Here is a 24,111-nt window from a genome sequence, read left to right as displayed (position 1 = left end):
TATCTTTCACATTAATGTCAATACTTTGGATTTCATTGATTTTTAAAAAAATTTTGGTTGTACTTCTTTGCTAAACATCTTGTTTGTTTGTTTGTTTGTTTGTAGCTGGAGTTTTTCTGGTCCTGCCTGGCCCACGGTCAGGACAAATCTCTCTCACCTGCCAGTCCCACAGCCGCTCAGACCCAACCGAGTAAACACATAGAGACTTATATTGCTTTTAAACTGTATGGCCATGGCAGGCTTCTTGTTATCTAGTTCTTATATCTTAAATTAACCCATTTCTATTCATCTATAAGTTGCTACATGGCTTGTGGCTTACCGGTACCTTACACCTCGCTTGTCATGGCGGTGGCTGGCAGCATCTCTCTGCCTCAGCCTTCCACTTCCCAGAATTCTCCTCTCTCCTTGTCCCGCCTATACTTCCTGCCTGGCTACTGGCTAATCAGTGTTTTATTTACTACAGCTCTGACCTCTTGGGCTTTTAACTCTGAATTTGGCTCTGTGTTTCTTATTTAATAAGACTGTTCATCTACATTTGTTTGTTTAATTTAGAGGAAACTTTAGAAGGAGAGTTCTTAGCCATTACTGAAGCTTGAGACTCAAATACATAAGGATTCAAAGTCTGATCTGACAGCTGATGGGCCGTGTGAACACGGAATCACTCAACCTATGTGGACTTCTGTTTCTTCACCCACAAAGCGGCCCAGTAACACTTGCTTCCCACAGTTACTGCTCTTCACACCACTAGACACAAATGTCTGATACGATGATGCCTTGCATCCAATGAGAGATACTTGATGTTAATATCATCACTACTATGTTTATTACTATTAATAAAATGTTTCAGATGTTGCCAGAAAGGTAATTTCCTTGTGCCATTAGACAGATCATCATGAATGGCTGCAGCTTTCTTTTCTTAATTTCTCTGCTTAACAACCCAAAAGCTAGTCAATAGTTCTTTTAAGATGATGAATCACATCTCTGCAAACTTATTCTCTACACATACAAAGTATTTCCACCATCTGCCACCATCTCGGTTCTGTTATTAATATATTTTCATGTTCAGTCATGTGGAAGGAATCAATCCTAGCTCTGGCCCCATCTAGCTGTGACTAATCTTGGGCAAGAAACTCAGAAAGACCCCGGGTTTCAGATTCCTTGACTGTAAACTGGTGTATGCATTAGACGGTTTCCAGGGTCTCCTATGATGGCATTGCTCCTAATTGTATTTCTAAACCCAGCCCCTGTTCAAGCTCACTGCCCAGGTTATCTTACTCAGTGGAAGTACTGCCTCCCCTTCATCTCAGGTTGATCTCAGCTCATTCTCCTCATACAGGAACAAGGAGCTTTGTTGACTATTTCCTCCCAACCTTCTCCCTCACAATAAACAACTATGCAGGGGGGTCTGTATTGCATTAGTTCTAAAAAATGCTCCCAACTCTAGTCACAGGACATAAATGCATTCTTGCTCAACCATTCTTGTCTACCATCTGCATCTCATTGCATAACACGGGTTCATGTGTTTATGGTCTGTTTGTCCTCCAAGGACTGAGTTATTGGAGCCTTGGTCCTCAGTGTGGTGGTACTGAGGTGACAAGACCTTTAAAAGTCCTTCTCTCCTGCTTTCTGCAGATGCATACTCATATCTAAAGATATGAAGGGGAAATGGGAAAATGGGTGGGGGACTTTATCTGGAGGCAGTGGATAGAGGGAGTTACTAGGCAAGAGGGGGTGGGGAATGGAAAAAAGAATACTAAGTTGATTGAAAAAGCAATAGGGAAATGTGAGTTTAGGTTTATTTAAAAACACATTTAATATACAAGTACATGTGCACTTTGGAGATACCAGTACCTTGGGATGATCACTAGAAAGAAGTCAATAAACAGCACTCCTCCATGGGCTCTGAATCAGCTCCTGCCTCCAGGTTTCAGCCCTGCTTGAGTTCCTTCCTGACCTTCTCCAATGATGAACTGTGCTGTGGAAAGGTAGGCCAAACAAACCCTTTCCTCCCCAATTTGATTTTGGCCCAAGTGTCTTATCACAGCAAGAGTAATACCTAACTAGGACCATGTGTATATGTACGTATATAAGTAATTTAAATGAAGTTATACCACTAGGGCTGGTAATTTCCCCAAGAGCCAAAGACTGTTTAACAATAGAAGAGTCAGGCATGGAAACTTCTCTCTGAGTTGTTGGTCAAGGGACTCCAAGGACACCCCAACCAAGACAGGATATTGGTGTTGTCCTTGACTGCCTCCCAGAAGTAGAACCGATTGCTGAGGACTCCGCACACTCAGACACAGAACTCAGAAGAATCGAGCTGGAACTGACCTGGAAGCCTTCTCCCTGAGGACAAGCCCTCACAGTACTCAGAGGTGCTATGCCAACTGCCAAGGGAGAGAAGCGATCAACACCAACCAACCACAAAAATGACTGGATTGGCAAGGCATACATAATAGTACAATAGTAGTCCTTTATCTCTGGGATAACTAAAACCTGTCTAATTGGACTTAAAGCCCACTCAATAGGAGGGAAATCGTACCTGGTACTATAAACCTCGCCAATTACCCATGGCTAGAGAGGTCAGAGACCTGAGAAGAGAATCTAATACTGCCATCTTCCTGAAATAGGATAATTTCTAACTGTATTCTAAATACTCATCCTTATCCCCACAAATACGTGTAGCACTCACTCTCCACCAAAGAAGGTTCTTATTTTGCAATAAATAAATGGAGACTATTAGAGAGATCCACAACTGGCCACTGTGCAGAGAAGGCGTCACTGAGGAGTGCAATGTAACCCTGCACCTAGGGCTCAGGGAAAGTCACAATGAGGGGCGGAGAGGGTCTAAAAGCCAGAAGAGCAGGATGTCTGCCGGGAGATAGTGTCTTCTGTATATGACAGGGCAGCAGCGCCCGTGAACACGCAATAATGTGGCTCCACAGAGCAAAAAAAGATGACACCAACTGACGCCCCAGCACCGACAGGGGAGATTCCACATGGTCCCACCCATGAACGAGGAGCTGCAGACATCAGCTCTTGTTGAGAAACACAGCCTGCTCCAGGGATGAGCTTCCGCATAGGTCGCCAATCCCACGTGGTCAGCCCTGGACATAGGTGCATGAGGCAAGCAAAGCTAAGGGATTCAGCAGGTTATACACATGTGTGCACATGTGTGCATATACATACACATATGTATACACACGTAACAGTAATAATTAGAGAGAGATCATGAATGGGGACACAGGAGGAACTGAAGGGAGGAGGTGAGAGTAATGTAAATGTATTGCTCATGTATGAAGTTCTCAGTAAAATAAAGTTATTTAAAGGGGCAGGCAGGGGAGAGCCCTGTGGGAGGCGGCGAGGGAACTGTCCTTAGAGGGCTTAAGGTAGTTCTTTCCTGTGGTGCCTCACGAGGACCGTGAGAAGTAGTTATTATCAGAGGCAGGCCCCTGAATTTCTAGTTTCCTATTTGATGATTAAATCCCTACTTTTTGCATAAGCTCCTGGCATGATGCCTGCAAGCACACGGTAACGTTGCCAAGGGAGCCCTCATCAGAGGCCAGTCGATGGGGATACCTAAGCTTGGGCTTTTAGATTCTAAAATCATGAGTTAAATAAACCCTTTTCTTTATAAAGTACACAGTCTTGCATTTTGGGTATTTTTGTTTGTTTTGTTTTGTCTTTTGAGACAGGGTTTCTCTGTGTAGTTTTGGTGCCTGTCCTGGAACTCATTCTGTAGACCAGGCTGGCCTTGAACTCACAGAGATCCGCCTGGCTCTGCCTCCCAAGTGCTGGGATTAAAGGCGTGCGCCGCCACCGCCTGGCCAGAGGCTTGTGCATTTTGATATAGCAATGGAAGCAGACTAATGTCACAATCAATTCTATTTATTTTAATCACCCAAAACTAAATAACAAAATACCCTGAACAAAATGGGCACTTAACAAAAGACTGGTGATCTGAAAAACTTCTGTTATTTTCAAAATCATCTATCTTACATTGGAACAGCATGAAATTTTAGTAACTCTTTAAGCCAGACGTCAAGAGCTCTGAATTCTGGTTTTCTTAATATGTTCTATAACTCTGATTAACTAACTCACTGAAACTCACTAGACCTCAGTGTATAAAATGAACATATTTACACTGGCCCTATTTAACTCAAAGAAGCAGTTTCATTTTTTAAAAAAAAAATATAAAAGTGATTTAAAAATGTGCAGTGGCATTATTTTGATAGCTGTAAGAGTCTAGAGAAAGATTAACAAGATTTAACTGTAACATCATTAGCATCCATTCTATCTGAGTTTCTTTGTACCTAGAATAGTGTCATTTAACTGTAATTGGTCATTTTTCTTTTTCTTTCTTTCTTTTTTTCTTTTTTTTTTTTTTTTGGTTTTTCAAGACAGGGTTTCTCTCTGTAGTTTTGGTGCCTGTCCTGGATCTTGCTCTGTTGATCAGGCTGGCCTCGAACTCATAAAGATCCACCTGGCCTTGCCTCCTGAGTGCTGGGATTAAAGGCGTGTGTACCACCACTGCCCAGCTAGTAATTGATTTTTTTTTTTACAAGGATAGCAATCATTTTTCATGCTACCAAATCCTCATCTAAGATGTAATATATCACAGAAACTACCAGCCAGGTTTATCAAAGACATTTTGGTATAACATCTTTTTTTTTTTTTTTTAAACAAAAGTATATACTGTTTTTTTTTGTTGTTGTTTTGTTTTTTTAAATAACTAAATCCTTAATTCCAACACAGCTTAGGTGCAATCATCTTGGTCCTTACATAGACCTTATGGTTCCAAAATTTTTGCATTTCATATAAGCCACCATTTCAAATAGTCCTCTAATAATATTCAGAACTGAGGAGAAATGCAACACAAATAGACAAAGCTTCCAATAAAATGGCATTTTATTCCTTAATCTACACATTATCATCCAAAAATGTAAATTTTAAAGGAATTATGCCAATTTTCCTTGTGATTTATCTCACAGCTTAAAATATGACCTCTAAATTTGATGATGCAATCTATCTTTGCAGTTCTCAACTTTCTACTTGACACTATTTAATTTTTTTATAGCTGGTAACACATGAAGCAGTAAGGTGGAGCCTTGAACTCCCTGCAGGAGGCCATCACTAGTGATGTCACTTCCGGTCTCTGATGGAGAGCTGAGAGGAAACCTGTGCTCCCTCTACTGACCACAAGAAAATGTCGGCAAGAAGTAACCAGATTGTGACTATTTGGGAGGTTAAGAGACTCTCTTGGGACCTCATGAAGAATCTCTATTCACTTCCAATTCTATTCAATTCTCTATTCACAACCAGTTAATAAATGTCTAAGCCAAGTTATATTGATTGAATAAACTTCTGAACTTGAACCTTTTTGGACCATCTGAGATTTACCACCAGAGTTTCAGAGTCTGGTAGATTCTGACAAATATATAAAAACCTCACAAAATAATTACTGAGTACTGCCTTAATTATTAATTCCAATGACTAGAGAAAAATCTATAACTGCGTATCTGGATTTGTGTCGGAGTTCAGAGCAGTTAAACATGTAAAGTTAATTATTCCAGAGCTTAGCTGGTCATCATCACAGGGATGTAGAACTAACTATTCAACAGTACAGCACAGTGGGGCACAGATCATATCCGGGCTGAGAATCTCAGTGTGGGAGCATAATAAACATGTACAGAACCTGCTCGAATCCTGCCTGCAGGACGGTGCCGCACCTTTCAGCTTCTGAGCACATTAGCATAAAGGCAAAGGAGTCTCAGAGGTCATGGGCGCTACCCTCCATGTTCACAGTGTTAGTGTTCACTGCTGCTGGTTCTACTTCATTTATTTAGATACACACTCACAACAGAGGATCAGCATACACTGTGGATGTAGCTTGGGGCAGAGCATGTGCTTAGGATACATGAGAGCCCCAGAGCCGCATGTGAAAGGCAAACAGAAGAGCCACTCACTGTGATTGCTAGAAACTGTAGACTGGGGTCATTATTGTTAGCTCGCTTACATCCTCTGTCATATCTGAACTTTCTGAATTATAAACAGCATTATATGACACCAAGGAATGACCACTAATATTAGTTATCAGATTAAATAAAATCTACCTCAATCATGTTCACAGACTGTTTCAAACTATAACTAATTCTTGAATGAGTTGGGGGCTGTATGTTTTTTTCAACCAGTTAATAAGAGACTAGAGTTACAAAGCACACATGTTTTATGAATTCAAACATTACTATAGTTTGCTAGTTTTGGAAATAAATTTCCAAGCCAGGTGTGGTGCACATGCTGGTAATCCCCACAGAGAGGCAGAGACAGGAAAACCCCACAGGTCTACAGTCATCCTGGTCTACCTGGCGAGGACTAGGTCACCCAGAGACAAGGAGGGAGCTCAAAACAAAACATGGCAGAAAGGGGAAGCGGGTGGGGAGACTGGGAAGAAAAGAGGGAAATAATTCTGTTAACTGCTCTGAAAAAGAACTGTCAAAGCAGTAGTGGGTGAAAACCCTACTATTGAAGTGACCGGTGGAAAAGGACGTTAGACTTCACTTCGTTTTTCATAACAGAAACGGGATGCAACTCTAAAGCCCTCAACAGAGAATGGGCTTCCAATCTCTTCAGTTACTAACATCACCAAGAATTACCTCACTGTCCTGGCTGTAGCCCTGCCTGTCCTGGAGCTCGCTCTGTAGCCCAGGCTGGCCTCGAACTCACAGAGATCCCCTGCCTCTGGTCGTGATTAAAGGCGTACGTCACCATGCCTGGCTTCCTTTTTATTTATTTTTTAAACAGTGTCTTAATTTTTAGCCTAGGCTAGCCTTGAATTTGTGATTCCCTTGCCTTAGCCTCCTGACGAACGGATCGCAGCATGTGCTGACACTCCTGGTTCACGGCTTTACGTTTGCTCATTCTCCTGGTGTGACTCTAACCCAGGACTTGTGTGTGCCAAGCAAGCTCTCTACATGGAGCTACTTCCCAGCTGACACACCGATTTTTATTCTATCTTAAAAAGGAAACTCCAGCTAAGAGTGACTGCTCCTGCTTAATAACTGTTACTAACCAGGTATGTTAACTAACTGTTATTAACCAGGTATGTTAACTAACTGTTATTAAGCAGGTTTGTTAACTAACCAGGTATGCTGACTAACTGTTACTAGCCAGGTATGTCTCAGAAGAGAGGAATGAGGACTGGGACTTTACAGAGGAAAGCTTTGGTTCCTAACAACGTAATGCTCAACATATTCGGAACGCCTTTCAGATTCTCATCAAGCCTGGAACATCTACAACCAGGTGAAAATTTAGATTGTGGGCTTGTTCTTGTCAGTGTCTAATGGGCTTACATGTGGATTTTGCTGTGGATCTGACCATACATTGGGCATTAAGCTACTTCTGAACACTAAGCCAAAGGGATTTTAACTGTCAAGTAAGCCGTGAAGGAAATTCTCAAAAATTCCTCAACAATAAAATAGAATGGACTATTATAAAAGCTTCTAGAACAAGCCCAGACAAGATGAGCATCTGGGAGGGGTTCAAGGAATTTAGACACCTGACAGCTGGTTCCCAATGACTCTGAAAGTTGACTAGTTAGAACCATCTGCAAATGCTTTCACATGGGCTCCTCCATGTAACAGTGTAGAAAGGTACTCAATGTTAGGCTACTGTATCCAATTTGTAACTGACGCACTATAATTTCTATTTGTAAAATGTATGTTCAGCTAAATAAAATTAAGCCCTAATTAACTTTGTTTCTTCTTAAATTAGACAGGAAACATTGCTGTTACTATTGGCATTACATTTACTTTTGGAAATTTGAAGTTCAGGCTGGTGGTAAAGCTCAATGCTGGAGTGTCTGCCTTGTATGCAAAGGCCTAGCAATCCCCAGGAATAAATAAGTAAATAGTGAAATATCAGAAATGCCCTATAATATAAAATCCTAGAATAGGTTCTAGACTTCAACAGTTGCTTACATTGTTGTCCAACTACAAAAGAAATTTATTCTGGAAATAGTTTTCATAATTCGGTGACTAAAACAATAGCTGTCTATACCGTGCAATTCTTGCCAAGCATCTGTGAGAGCCGGTCTTTACTGTCAGGATGACTAGATTTGGAATCACCTTCCCAGAGAAGTTTAACTGAGAAAGGAAAACCAATTCTGCATGTGGGTGGTGCAATCCCACGGGCCACAGTCCAAGATCGAATAAAAAGGAGGAAAAGGAGAACAGGAACTAAGGACCAGCATCCATCGCTTGCTCTCTCTGATGTGATAGAAGCGTCTTGTGCCGCCGCCACCATGCTGTCCTTGACTGGGTTGGGCTCAACATGTCCATCCTTCCTCTCCTTAAGTTATTTTGTCAGTCAATGAGAAAAATCACGAACACAGCATCCACTAATGAAGTTCTAACCAAAGTTTGCATGGAAGGTCAGCACACCCAAAGAAGTCTAAAATAAAAACATAAATAATGATTTAAGGGCTGGAGCATGGCTCAGCAGCTATCGGCACATGCCACTCTTCCAAGAACCCATGTCAGGCAGCCCAGAGCTACCTGCAACTGCTGTGTGATGTTCTGTATGTCTGTGGGCTTCTTGGTTCCTTGTGGCGTTACCAGCAGGTCATTATAGGGATGATTAGGACCTGGCTGAGTGAGGTGTTGAGATGGTCTGCACTGGTGTGCTGGGGATGTCTGTATGTCAAGTGTTCTGATTGGTCAATAAATAAACTGATCGCGTGGCTAGGAAAGATAGGGGACTAACAGAGAGAGAAATAAAAAGGACAGAAGCAGAAGACTGCTGCAGCGCGCATGCCAGCAGCTTGAGACGCGATAAGCACAGCCATGTGCAGTATAGATTTGTAAATGATTAATTTAGATAAAACAGTTAGCAAGAGTGCACGCATAAGTTGAAAGCAAATAAGTCTTGTTTTTTTTGGTTGAGCGCTGTGGACTGGGGTGCAGAGATTGTCTGACTGTGTGCAAGGCAGAAAAACTCGAGCTACATGCAACAGCTCAGGGACTCCAACACTTCCTCCTGGGCCTTGCACAGATGCATACACGTGAATAAAAGTATAAATCAATCTTTTAAAAATAAACAAGTATTTAATGTCTCTGACAACCACAAAAGCTATGACTTAAATCTTCTACATATTGCGGGCTTTACAGTGGGAGGTCATTACAAGTTATATAATTACAGAACAAACACAGCCAGCACTAAAATTAAAACTGGGGAGGACCTTTTCTTTGACTTTACAGTGATTTTCCAAATAATCAGTATTAGGTTATCTTTAAAGACCTCATTTTACCAACTTAAAAATGATTTTTAAAGAATTATAATTTTTAATAAAAGATTTTCATGTGATTTACATAAGTGAAATCACTGTTCTTTTTGCCTTAAAGAGTAAACACTAGAAAAATCAAGGAACCATTTCAAATAATGGTCCATAGGCATTCCTTTATTTAACACAGCAGCAATAATTTCCAGATCCGCCAATCCCAAGCAGAATTCCATTTCATAAGTGACTGTTCAATTAGCGAAGTGTGACCACAGAAGAAAAATCTGATCAGGCCAAGGAGCCTGCTGATGGAGAGGGAAGGGAGCAGGTGAATGGCATAGCTTGTTCTCAGGAAGGTCTGTGAGTCAGTAGTTTGGTCGTCTGGGCACAGGATGGGCACCTTTGTAAGCAGCACATGCCTTTCAGTTTACACAGTGACTGAATTATTAAAGTGGCTTCATTTACATTTCCTACCCCATCTCACTGAAATGAATGAGACACAAAAGGCTACTGGCTTCTATCTGTGGGGCCCAGATAGGAAGGTCCTAGACGGGAGGAAAGGACATCACCTCATTACCATACCACAGCACCAGACTGTCGTGCAGCCTCTCAGAAGCCCACAGATGGTCAGAATCCGAACTAGCTGTCCACCCTGCCCCCCACACACAGCCGCTTCTCCTGGCCCAGGAGATAAGAAATCAAACCAGGACTCACACTAGGCTGGTGGCTCTTTTCTTTCCTGTGAACAAAGAATGAGCAACGTCTCTCCCTCGGCCACTTGGTCTTTGTCCCTTCTATTATTTGAATAGTTTCCCGATATTTTATTCCTCTATTAATCTTTACTTAATAAGGTGAAGATGAATGTCGACCTGACTATACATTTGCTATCACATTAAGTGATTTCCCCCTAACTCTATCCAATCAAAATAAACTTTATGTCTGTTATTCTTCACCATACAAAACAAACTTGATTCAGTTTTATCTACAAATAAATATTCTGGACATGGAATTGATGACAGTACAATTTTGTCTTGTGAGTACAGGCTTTTTACTAACTGGACTGAACTACTGGTGTCCCTGTTAGCCTGTAAGCTTTTGATGGCCATAAATTCCATCCGCTGCTTAGCATTTCATCTGTGTCTGGCCACTAACATGCAGGGAAAAGAACAAGCGACGTGCCAGTTAGTCCGAGTGCCTTGCCAACTCCTCCCCCATCAGCCTACCCAGAGTCCTTCTCCATCCATTACTGTCGTGACCAGTGGCCTGGGGAACTGATCTCTGTGGACTGTCTCCCCTGAGCTTCCTTGCTTCCTGGCTCACCAAGGGTGTCTGTCAGCAGCAGGGACCAGCAGGAGATGAGTCTGTGGGAGGAGAGATGGTGTGGTATTACCTGGCAGACTTCCTTCCTAGCCTACAGTGGGAGTGGCTATCACTTCCATTAAGCACCTCCTTCATAGGTTCCAAGACTACAGGATCAAACACAGTTCACTCCCTCATCTTCTCAGGTGGAGGAGCAGGAAGAGCTCCTGCCATGAGTCCCTGGGCGCGTCACCATCTTCTAGTGTCACTCATGCTGCTGCCCACATCGCTGTCCCTAGACTCTCCATTAAATTAAGATGCACTGTCTGATAATACAGCACTTGGAGCTACTAAGACTCTTTGGAAAAAGAAGACATGTTTCACATACTTACTATGAAGCATAAACTCTTTGCTTAATTCTAAGAGTTAAAATGAAGCTAGGACAGTCTTCAGATGGTCACTCAGAAGACTTCAGTTGATGCCAAGAGTAAAAGAAAAAATCCACGAGAATTTGAAAACTGGAACAGTTTGAAACAGTATATGTTTTCAAAATCTTTAAGAAAATTATAATGCCTCTCAAAGAAATATTAGTTCTCTTCCATTATGGAAAATAACACATGATCAGTAACTCCTAGAGAACATCAGCACACATTTGGGGAACAAAAGAGAATTCAACTCTGGAGTCAAGCCAACCCAAGATAGAGCAACAAATACTTCACAAAATAATCCACCAAACAAAGGCCAGTAAGTGGCATCATCTATAACAAGGTGAGAAGCACAGTGGAGTTGGCATGGATGCCAGCTCTTGGCAAGTTCAGCAAGACAAGAGCGACTCTAAAGCCGTGACCTCACTCCCCATCCTTTATCCCACCTCTCTTCTCTCCTGCAGTTTACATGGAGGCGCCTCTGGTCTGCATTCACAGTACGGAATGATTTAGACTCCATGGAAGCTCAGATCTACACGCTTCCTCGCTGATGGGCCGTCCGCACAGCCCTCTGCAGCCGCACAACACATTAACACAAATAAGAGGATAATTGTTCTTTTGAAATTTCTTCTTACACTGAGCTCATCATCTACTCATAGAACAAAATGGAACACATACAAAGAGTTGCTAATTAGCAGTTGGAAAAAGGATCTTTTTGTTTGTACAGGTCTGCTCTGAACTCCCAAAATAATACCTCTTTCCAAGTATAAAACATTTATTTTGTTGCCAACATGGCTGGGAGCAATGTGAACTTGATATAGACTCTAGTTCACAACATTTCAGTAATGCCCTGTATCAGTCAACTTTCCGCCACCGTGGCAAAATTGTTGAGAAAAACAACTAAAAGGGTTTATTTTAGTTCATGGTCGAAGGTTTATGTCCGTGGTCACTGGGTCTGGCTAGTTCTGCACCACCGTAAGCGCAGCAGCATGGTGGGGAGATAGGAACAAAACTTCGCGTCTCAGAGTGGCCAGGAAGCAGAGAGGGATGAAGGGCAGGGTGAGTTATCTAAGCCCCCATGACACCAGCACCCTCACGACCCAGCCATCTCTCAACAAAGCCACTGGCTGGGGCCAAGCCTTTAGCACGGGAGTCTTTGTGGGGAACATTGGATCAGACCTCATCCCCCTCAGCAAATGCCTGTTTTAAAGCATTTAAGCAGTTTCAAAAAGGTACTGTGCATTTAGATAAGAGCTTTTACATATCTCACTTGAGCCTTATAAATTGTGGGATAGGCGGGCCCCTTCGGGAATGGTACAAACAGAAATTAGCATCATGGCAGAAGGGGAACTTCTTTCCTGAGAATGGAACAATGCTAGTGATTCTCACTGCCACTTAATATGGAGCCTGTGAGTGACCAAAGGACATGCCCTCCCCCATCCCAGTGTAACAAGAAAGGGGACAGCAAACAGTATCAACTGTCCACAGGATGTCATCCACAGCAAAATAAAAACCTAGGCTGGAAGGACTTTTCTCTCTAGCTTTAAAGAAATGTCTTGTTTAATTTATACATAGAAAAAGCACTTGTGTGAAAACAGCAGGGTGTGTGTGTGGGGGGGGGCAGGGAATCCCAGGAACGAACAGAATGGAAGGAAAGGTAAAGGGACATGATCTTTTCACATGGACAGTGCCAACTGGTCAGCCTAGCACTGTCAATGGTAACTGCACATGCCACTGCCCAATAATCTAAGAGACACAAGGAGGAACAGGAAAGGAAGGTTGCAGTCAAGCAGCTTACAGCCTAGCTGGAAAGATATCACACACAGTGATAGAACATCCATTCACTGATGTCCATTTGCAGGAAGTCAATGAGTTTGGTTCTATGGGAAACGTAAAGGTGAATGAAATCCAGGGAGGAGACCTGTGCAGCCCAGGTGTGCAGGCTTCAGATGAAGGAAATCTGAGTGCTGAGGAGTGGTCCAAATAAAATGCTACGTGAATTTCAAAGAGGGATAAATGGATCCTATCTAGGGAGAGTTGGGGACAAGGCAGGGGCTGGGCATTAGAGCACATGGCTTTGAAAGGTTATGCAGGACTTGGGCATGCAACTGACTGCAATGAAAGACCTGGGAATGAGACTAAATGTGTGTAGTGACACACATCGGCAAGTCAAAAGGAGAAAGTGAGGGGCTGTGAGGACATGGGCAGTTGGTGCCAGGAGTTGGGTGGGATCTTGCCTTATGTGAAGGGATTTACAGAAAGCCAACCACAGGCTGACACAGTCTAAAGGGTTTTGGGGACTTAGAAGAATACAAAACAGAGGAGAAAGTAGAACAGACGATCCTAAAAGAGTTTTAATGTCCATGATAAAGAGGGAAAGGAAAGTAGGTTTATACAGAAGAGATAATTCTGAAGGACAACTGATAAACTGAAGGGCAGACATGACTGGGACAGGCTGGTCCAGATAATACAAACTGATGCCAGTCCTGGTGCAGCCAAGCCAGAAACTAACCCTGGGGCCAACCAGGATTCTGGTGTCCTCTTAGATAAGCTCGCTATGAAATAACATTGGCCCAAATAAACCAGCCCTCAAGAGCCAAGCCTTGAACAAACATTTTAACAAACCCATAGAGAAATGATCACATGTACCCCCAAACTCTCTTGGGCATCATTTTGGCAGGGCATTTTAATCGTTTGATACCCCTAGTCCCTGCTTTGAGGACTGAACTCAAGATCTCACATATGCAAAGTACAAGTTCCACCAGCTGCATCCCTCTCTTGAGTGAGACGATCCACTTATGTTCACCAGAGAAGACAGAGGCTTTCCACTATCTGCGTCAATACTGGCAAGCATAGCACATGCGCAATAATTCCAACTGCTCTGCCTCGACAGAGGGCTGCAGTGGTCACAGTGATCAAGACTAGCATAGGTCAGCACAAAGGCAGAAGGGTGACTCCTTCTGAGAGTCTCCTGGAACTCTACTGAAAACCAATGGAGCTACTTCTTGATTACCTTCAGGCTTTCCTGGAATGGGCGAGTTAAGGAGGCCCAGAGTAGTCTCTCGGGGTTGAAAACATGATTCCTCACCATACACCCCAGTGCAGACCACTGGCTAGACACTCACTTTTTGGGCACACAGGTTTGACACATTCACTGTGAATATAAATTATCACAGAATCACTGACATTAGTTTCACTTCAGCTTACATGAGTTGGACGAGCTGAGGCTGAACTCAGCACACCATGACTCAGATGTTACCAGGGACCTTGATGCAGAGGTTCCAACACAAGCTTTAAACTCAACTAGAACTGATGAGAACTTCAGCTACAACACATTGTAAATGTGGACCCCAAAGAAGTCAGTTAACGCCTCTACTTTGAAAAGGAAAAAGCACGCTATATCGTAGAGCCATCATCTAAAGGATAAACTATTTATTTGCCCCTTTTACCAGTTTCATCCTTTATAGCCTGCCTTACCAGAATACTCCATTAAGACAACAAATACACTAAAATGTTTAATACCCATATAAATGAGGGTCTCCTACAAGTAACAAAACCATTTATAGCTTGCCAAAAAATGTAGATTTAAGCCTTTTGATAACCAAATGCCAATGGCAAAGCTGAAATAACCAGTAAAAATGTATTTGCAAGGATATTTTAAATTTCCACTGTCTTCCTAGAAGCCTAGTATGTGCAGACATTTGCAACTGTTCCAGAGAAAGTTTTAGACATAGATTCAAAATAGAGAGTAACTACCAATTTTTACATCCTGTGTCAGACAGGTACCCACTGCTATGGCTTGTACATTTGACCAAATAAGCTATTATATTTATTCTCTTGATTTTAAAACATAGGAAATAGATAGCAGAATATAAAAATTTCCCAAAACTATATTTGCCAAAAAGCCAATTTTCCTACAATTTACTCCTACTCAGTTTCATTAACTAATATTTTCTGGGTGTCTGTTAGCACTTTGCTGTTAAGAGTTGGACAACAGTCTGCATGACTGAATAGCCATGAGCTACCTAAATATATTTACGTACTAAAGTTTTTCTAGAACACAGATTTATATTATTACCTTTAAAGTACCTTTTGTTTTTATAAATACACATATTTATCATCAAAAGTTCAATACGTAATTCTGACCTCTAATGACCAATTTATAAATAATTTTAAGACATAAAGTTTGTCTACAATATGGTTTAATTTTATGTATAGTAACAGCAATACATCAAAGAAAGAAAAAAAATCAAACTTTTAGGATTTACCTGAAATAGGAATATTCTGTGAAACTGATAACTGCACGTCTCCTGTTCCTGGTGGCATGTCAACAACCAAATAGTCCAGTTGACCCCAATCAACCTAAAATGATACAAATGTCATTAAATAACAATTTCTGTGAATGTTGATGTAAATAAATTTAACATACAAACAACACATCTAAAACAATAGCTATCCCCGAGTCTTCTCTAGGCACCAAAGCTGTGCTGCGGGTTAAGGACACGTGGTACACAGAGGGAGGCACTGCCTACTGGACCTGCCCCGAAGGGTAAGCTTGAGATTCCAGTAACGGGGCCCTAGACATACACGTTAATGGCCTCTTTCACTATGGTCTTCTAGTCAGGATAAATCATTTATTTTCACTGGATATAACTTACATTTTGTCTAAGAAGGTCTTAGCTTTTTGACCATAGAGGTTTAGCTTCATATTTATTTGTTTGTTTTAGTATAGCATTTCTTATGTGAATAAATTTTTTGTTACTTTTCTTTCATAAAAATAAACACACTAACAATGAAAACAAAAACTTAATAACAGGAAAATTCTTTAATTTTAACATGACTAATGTCCCAGTCCCTGGTGATTCTTTCTTTATAAGCCTGAGTTTTAAGAATTCACCATATACCCGAGTCTGTAATACTCAAGTTCACTTTAGACAGAGAAGCAGCCTGCACCCTTTCTCCTCATCCAGTTCTCCCTCGGCCTCTCTAGTCTCCGTGAAAGGCCTGGGATCCTCTGAGTCACCTAAACTAGGAAGCTGACCTCATCATTAATGCTTCTCCTTCCCTCACTGCCCCCAGCCAGTTATGCACTCTGTCTGTTAGAACTCTAACACATCCACTTCTGCCTTCTACTATCAAGAAACAAGGCCATACCCATCTGTTCTTACTCAAGTCTCTGGACCACTCTCTGCCTTCTCATGGCCAATCCGGTGTGTCCCTAGCAACACACACACACACAGAGACATGCACACACACAAAAAAAAAAAAAAAAAAAAAAAAAAAAAAACACACACACACACACAGAGACATGCACACACACAGACACACACATACAGATGCACACAGACACACTCACGCGCATACACACATACACACCACACACACACACACAGATCTCATACACAGAGATCACACACACAGATGCCCACACACAGACACATACTCATGTGCATGCGTACACACGTACACACACAGATGCGTGTACACACACACAGATGCACACACAAAATCATGTGTGTACACACACACACACAGATGCATGTACACACAGAGAGATCACACACACAGATGCGTGTACACACACGTACACACACACATACACACCCCCCACACAGATCTCACACACACAGAGATAACAACAGACACACACACAGAAAATCATGTATGTACACACGTACACACAGATCGCACACACACAACTACTGGGCTAGTCCTTAATTGCTTCTACTGCTCTTAGAATAAAGCCCGAGCTGCCGCTCCCCGAACTGCCTGGTCTTTTTCACTGACTCCACCTCAGTCAAAACTCACTTCCTCAGGGAGAACTGCCCAAGTCCATTAGACTAGACAGTGTGCCCACTGCATGTCACCAAATCACTTTGGTTCTTATCCAGTGAGAGTTAAAGTACTCATATTGGGCACTGCTTAATAACTGATAATTATATGATTATAAAACTTGCAACATTGGATATTAACAGGTAGCCATCAAATAGATATAGTATTTCCAGTTCTACATAAAGAAGGCGGCAAACTGTGAAACCAAAGGCCTGCTGACTTTCAGAAACTGAAGTGAGCAAGGACAGTCATCCTACTTCCGTCTCATGATCCATCTCTTGTGAAACCTACACTGAGTTAAACACCTTACCAAGAAATGGATAGCGCAGGAGCTGCTTGCTGTCCTTCAAGACTGAAGAAATGCAAGGTGTGGAGACTTTCTAAGCTATCCGGAAACTGTATATATAATTCTACACTGTTTCACAAAAAGTGCAGCATGACGGTCTATACTGCTTTTTAAAGCACGAATGATTTAGTTAGTTAAACGTGTTTCTTCATACAGCACATGGTAACGTATCTTTTCAACACAATTATTAGAATCTGTTAGGTATCTGGCATTGTTTTAGGTGATTGAGATAAAGCAATGAATAGAACAAAGTCTCAGTCATCATGGAACTAACATTTAGGGAAAGAAACATACAGACAGGCCAATCAGGAAGCAGTGTGTGTCAGGAAGAAGACTAGAGAACATGTGGTCTCAGTCATCACGAAACTAACATTTTAGTGAAAGAAGCCTAGAGGTGGACAATCCAGAAGCAGTGTGTGTTAGGAAAAAAACCAGAGGCATCCCTCATTATAAAAAATTATTTGGTCCCTGATTTGGAATTTAGATCAGATAGGAAGAGGTTTCTTAGAAATCTCTTCAGTCTGAACTGCGGATACCAAGTGTGACAAGGTTGGATGGCAGAAGATTTATCAATGATCTCACTGACTCTTTCATCCCCAGTCACGTGGCAAAGAGGACTCGCAGAGGAGGGTGAAGGGAGGCTGGAGGAAGGGCCTACTCAAGAGGTGGTCAGGACCCTGGTCAGGACCTGCCAAGGCAGAGAGCTGAAGGACAGCTCTCCAGCCGGAAGTCCTAGAAATGAGAGTGGCATGGCACATTGAAGGCCAGCTAGGAGGCGGGTCAGTCCTCCTAAAGTGGCACCCACCCCCACAGCCATTGGTCCCTGGCTTCCCTGACACCATTTTTATTCAAAGCATCCATCAGTAGCTGACACATTATACAGTGATTTGCTTTCGGCTCCCTTGTGATTTCATAAACAGATAGTGGTAGAATGATATAGTTTAAGAGAATAATGAATACAGACTGATTTTCAATAACTTGGAAAACAGTTACCCTCAAGCTACCCTTAGCTGCTGTGGTGGTTTGAATGTAATCGGCCCCCATAAGCTCATAGGGAATGGCACTGTTAGGAGGTGTGGCTTTGTTGGGGTAGGTGTGGCCTTGTGGAGGAAAAGTGTCACTGTGGGGGTGGGCTTTGAGGTCTCCTTTGCTCAAGCTCAGTGTGACACTCAGTTCACTTCCTGTTGCCTAAGACCAAAGATGTAGAACTCTCAACTCCTTCTCCAGTACTATGTCTGCCTGCACACTGCCATGTCCCACCAGGATAATGGACTGAACCTCTGAACTGTAAGCTACCCAATTAAAGGTACCCTTTATAAAAGTTGCTGTGGTCATGGTGTCTCTCCACAGCAATAAAAACCCTAACTAAGACAGCTGCCATCTATGAAACTCTCCCCAGGAAGATAAAGGACATTTCCTCGTTTTCTGTCCTCATCTGAGGCTGCTAGTACTGGCAGATGGGGCAAGTCTCTTCATTTCAGAGAATACCGGATGCCTAGTGCCAACAATTGATCATTGTTGTTCCCTGCCATTTAAGCATATTGATTATGCTACTTCCAATTTCTTATTTCAGAGAACCAAAGTTCCAGGGAACTAAAAATATGTCACTGTTACAGTAGTTCATTTCAAACGACTCTTAAATTGAATTCCAACTGTCTGAAGAGCGAGCTGGCCCAGGACCTCTGTGATGCATACTGACATTCTGTGTAAAAGCTTACTGACTGGAACAGGACTGAACTCCCGTCAAGAAGCTGATAACCACGGCCTTCGATCAGCAGACGGGGGTGCTGGTGCCATGGCCTTTGTATGTGGCCTGTTGAGTGCTCATGACAGGAACTGCTCTGCTGGGACCCACAGTGACAAACTTCATGAGCCAGCTGAGAAGTTCCTTCGTGGGCCCTTTCTACTAGTCTACAGCTACAACCGGGCCATAAGTGTGTTCATGCTGCTAGCATCTTGTGGAAAGATGTCTAAATGGTTGCTAGTCTGATCTGATTTTACTGTTGTTGTTCATTTAAAAAACATAATTTTTCACGACTTTTGACAATTTCATAATTCATACAAAGTACTTTGATGATATTTGACCTCCTCCATCTAACTTCAAGATTTACCCCTAAACTCTCCCTACCAACTTCGTGTCCTCTTTTTCTAATAGTCCACTGATTCCAACCAGTGTTGCTCCTAACTCGTGAGTGTGGAGCCATCCATTGGAGTGTGGTCTGTCTCTCAGGGATCATATTAATAAAGAAACTGACTCTCTGTTCTCCAGAAGCCATCAACTGCTAATAGCTGCCTAGCAAAGGGTTTGATCTGATTCTCAATAGAAAATGTCCCTGGAAGAAACTGACCCATTTTTTTTTCTCATTCAAAGCACTTTCTCCATCCTTACTGGTATCCCCCAAAAGTTCACACACTAAAAGCTCAGTCTTCAATGTGACAATGTTGAGAAGTAGTGTGGCTTTTAAGAGACACTGTTATGTAGTTATCCACCACCACCACCCCGCCCCGACAAAGTACATCCGAGAGAGATGGGGGGAAACTCATTAGGACTCAGAAAAATCAAGGAAAAACAAAAGGAGGTAAAAATCACAAGTCTTAGGAAGTTGCTGAAACTTACAAGATTCACAAGGCCCTTCTTCAAGGTAACAACTGCCAGAAAGAGACTCTGATAAGCTAAGCTGTCTGCAAGTCATGCAGGAAGTTCCAGGGATTCAATTCTGAGAATCATCATCACTGCTGGGGCAGACTTTTCTGTGAGTCATCCATGTGCTGTGACCTCTCACTCATACTCCTCTAAATATGCTCAATAAACTTACTGGCTCACCAAACTCAATTTAGGTGTAAAAACAAGTTTCTTTGACATGTCATTGGTGCCTCCGTGGGGAGTAAACATCTCTCCATGCTCCCACCTCATGTTGCCACCACAAAAGTCACACAACCAGTACAACTTAGTGCCAAACAATTAGACACTGGTCTAATAGAATGGGGCAGGTCTTAGAGAGAGCTGTTGTAAAAGAGCAAGCCTATGCCCTGGATCTATTTATCTAGCTTCCTGTCTCATATGAGTTGATACTCTTGCATGGGTTCCTACCATGATGCTATCCACCATATTGTGATGAACAAGGGGGCCCCCACCAGAAGTCAAATAGATAGAACCAGCTGATCTTGAAATCTCAGCCTCCCAAACTATGCGTTAAAAAAGCATCTCTTTATAAATTATTCAGCCTCAAGGACTTTGTTTTAACAACAGAAAATGGACTAGAAAAGTGGTAGAGAAGATGCATTTAACCTGACATCAGTCCCATAGTTAAATTTTACAGACAAATTAGCAAGGTCACAAATTTTTTTTTTATTTACCTGATTTCTAAGATATAAAACAGCTCTTTTGGCTTTTAGAGTTGTTATTTTTATAAAACTATCTCCTATAACTTCAGAAGAGATTGAATGTGCTCAGAGTCATATGTCTATAGACATATTTCCAAAGATTGCCCCTTAACAGAAGAGATCACCAGCAGGCATGCCTTTCCATAGCCAGACTCTTCTCTGATAGCTGACCAGTGTTAAATAAACAGGTACTGAATAACTGTGAGTCAAGCTGTCACTTGCAATTATATTATAAAACAAAAATAAAAATCTTCTCCATGTAAGAAATCTTTAACACACAAAAGAAATCTAAAGTAGAACTTTTTTTTTAATGTCTGAACTATGAACCATCCTCATGGCTTGTTTACAAGATCATGCAACATTTTATTTTGGTTGCAAGAAGAAGATTGTTACAAAAGAGAAATTACTTAAATATAAATTCCTTAGCAAAAACCTGAATGATTAAAAAAAGGTTTTACTTAAGTGATGGAGCAAATAAATGGCACAGTGGATATAATAAACCCATCCTTGTAACCGTCTATTAAATGCACCCAATTGTAAGAACACATTGCTCAAGTTACAACAGAGTGTGTTTTTTGCAAATGTTTTCATTTTCCCCAAATAATTAAGTTCTCTGATCCGTTTTCAAACTGCTTCCCTTCTGTAGGAAATGGGGGAGGGGGTTTTCTTGACAGTCTATAAACCCAACAGAGCAGATAAGGCCCTGAGGAGGAGAAAGCCTCTTCATGCCAACTTCCTTTACCGAAGTTGTCCTCTAGCAGAGGTCTAGAGCAAGCTGGCTCCGACAACTTGGAGACAGCATCGATTCACAGGGCGCTTGTTATCCAAACCTGAGTCATGGCTCTCTTCGATCACCTTGAGCCCATGACTGAAATCATATTTAAAGCAGTACATCCTGCAGAGACCTAGTACATCCATAGTATGGATAAAACAAGAACATTTCAAGTACAAAAGTAACAGCATTTCCATAAAAGCCATGGTTTTCTGTGATTTATAGGAATATCTAAGTTCTCTAAAGGCACAATTTAATCTAACTGATTATATGTACAGATATTCATAATTAAGAAGCAGATGTTAATGATGTGTAGGACTATGACCAAAGATGTCTAAAAATCATAAAACTGCTTTAAATCAAGATACTTTGATTTTAAGCTCTCACCTTTAGTATTAACTGTCCTTTCCTGTATTCTCTCCTGTGCCTTGCCCTCCCAGTCCCATGCCCATTGAACCTTCCTGTTTTAACTTGCTCTTTATCCCTATATGACACTCTATTCTGTTTCTCCTTCCTGGGAAGAGGCCCCAGCTCCCCACCCAGTCCCTTACTGGCTATCGAACCTCTGTGGGCAGGTATTCTAAATGAAATACATATATCCAAAGCCTAAAAACTAACATCCGAATATAAGAAAAAACGTACAACGCTTATCTTCCTGGATGGGGGTTACCCCTCTCAGGATAACTGTTACCAGCTCCATCTACTACCTGCAAATCTTAAGGCTTCAGTTTTCTCTAACAGAGTGGCCTGGGTAGACATCAGTCACACTCCAGGGCAGGCTTCATCTCAGGCGTAGTTGACCTGCATAAGATGGACTCTATTTGTTGTTGTTTGTTCCCCCACCTTGGGTTTTTGCTTGTGTGTGTGCTTTATTGTTTTTTTGTTTTTGTTTTTATTTTTAAGACAGAGAATGAACATGAAGTTGGGTGAGGAGGGAAAAGAATATGAACAAAATATATTGTATAAAAAATTGTAAAAGTTAATTTTTTTAAATTGCCAAAATAATTTTAATCCTTTACAGACATCTGAATAGCTAAAGTTTGAGAATATTTTCTCAGTAGGAGTTACAATTCACTTTACCAATCTAATATGCAGCACTTTGTAAAACATATTTAGATATGTAGCACTCTAGGCAAGTTACAAAATTACTCTATTCTTTGATGAAAATTTTAAAAAGTATTTTTTGGGTTATTTAGGACAAAGGGCAAGATTATAGTTCCCATAGAAGCTGCTTTCTGGATCTGCGTTAAAAATATCTACAGCGGGGCTGGAGAGATGGCTCAGTGGTTAGGAGCACTGGCTGCTCTTCCAGAGGTCCCGAGTTCAATTCCCAGTCCACATGGTGGCTCACAACCATCTACAATGAGATCTGGTTCCCTCTTCTGATGTGCAGGCATACATGCAGGCAGAATGCAGTATACATAATGAATAAATAAATCTTTAAAACAAAAATATCTACAGCCTTACACAGAGAAACCTTGTCTGGAAAAAAAAAGAAATATTTACAGTCATTGCAGAAGTTCAGGTCCTGCCAGGCATCAGAGCACCCAAAGAACACTGTCTCCCCAAGAGACCTGAGCACCCCTGCACTGTGTACAAGAGCAATCCAAAGAGCTGCCCAGTGAAGAAGATGCCTTCCGCCCACTCCTTACAGCAGCTTCCTTTGGGGCTCGGGGACCATCAAGTGGAGCCAGGCTGGTGAAGAGGAGAAACAGAAAGTGGGACAGCAGAGGACAGGGGGACACAACAGGGCGAGATGAGCAGTTACTACTTCCACTGGTAGTCACTGAGAGCCGAAGTGCGGTCAGCACTGGATGCTGTGGACATGCAGACTCGGTATAAAATGGGCGTTATGACCCCTGTCTCACATATAAGAATTCTAAAGGATTGAAAGTCGGTAACATTTGTCAAGGTCATGCTGTTGTTGAGTGAAAGACCTAGGGTATCACATTACTATCCTCCAAATCTCTGCAGAGTTCTGCTAACACAAAGTCATGACCCCAAGAACATAGCTTTTCAGTATGTGATTTGTGATATATGGGTACATAAGATAGAACCCACTTAGATTCACAGGAAGTCAATTATTTATATAAAAGGTAAGAATTATTTTCACATTTTCCCTTTTCAGGTCATTATTATGATATTCTCTCTGTCTCTCCCTGCCCTCTTCTTCCTGCCTGTTTTTGGACAGTATTCATTCTGCACACAATCCTTGAGAGTTTTTTATATTAGAAAGTAAGGTCCTAGTAACCATGGAAATCTTAGGCACACATTTCCCAGCGTTGTGCTAATGAAGAAGATTTCAGCTTTCAATAACCTGCCATCAAACAGGTCTTGTTTGAAATCAGTGTCATTCTACCAAATATATAGATAAGAAAATCATGTGCGGTAATCATTTAAATCCCAGTAAACAATCTACGGGAACAGATGGAAATACTTAAATAGTTTTCTCAGAAATATCTGTAGCTTTTGAACATATTTTTGAAACTAGGTCAGTAGATTTCATGTTTAAATGCAAAAGATCAAAATCATCAAATAAGAAACCAACTGTGAGAATTCTAGCTGCATATGAAGTTATATTTTAAGTTTGACCTATTATATTGAGGTTTGTGGATATTAAATTCTGATTCTACATTAATTGTAATTTTTAAAAAAAAAATCAGAACACTGAAAAAGAAATCTAGGAAACATGAAGCATCTGAACTAGCACATAAGAACTGAATCTGGGCATCTAGTCACCAGGAAGAGCTTCAGTTTGGGAAACAGTGAATGTACATTG

General features: G+C 41.6%; 1 protein-coding gene across 3 annotated transcripts in view; it reads right to left on the bottom strand.

Moving 5' to 3' along the window:
* Nubpl (nucleotide binding protein like) overlaps nucleotides 1–24,111 on the bottom strand; it is a 202,465-nt gene that overhangs the window by 32,048 nt on the left and 146,306 nt on the right. For all 3 annotated transcript variants that reach the window (XM_028869690.2, XM_028869685.2, XM_028869687.2), the window contains one exon: nucleotides 15,267–15,360. In XM_028869690.2, coding sequence (XP_028725523.1) covers nucleotides 15,267–15,360 — 94 coding nt within the window. The remainder of the gene's footprint in view (nucleotides 1–15,266; nucleotides 15,361–24,111) is intronic.

The sequence above is a fragment of the Peromyscus leucopus genome, chromosome 14 (genome assembly GCF_004664715.2).
Source record: "Peromyscus leucopus breed LL Stock chromosome 14, UCI_PerLeu_2.1, whole genome shotgun sequence".
NCBI classification, from domain to species: Eukaryota; Metazoa; Chordata; class Mammalia; order Rodentia; family Cricetidae; genus Peromyscus; species Peromyscus leucopus.
The sequence above is the reverse complement of the archived record's forward strand: the minus strand, read 5'-3'. Positions and strand labels throughout refer to the sequence as shown.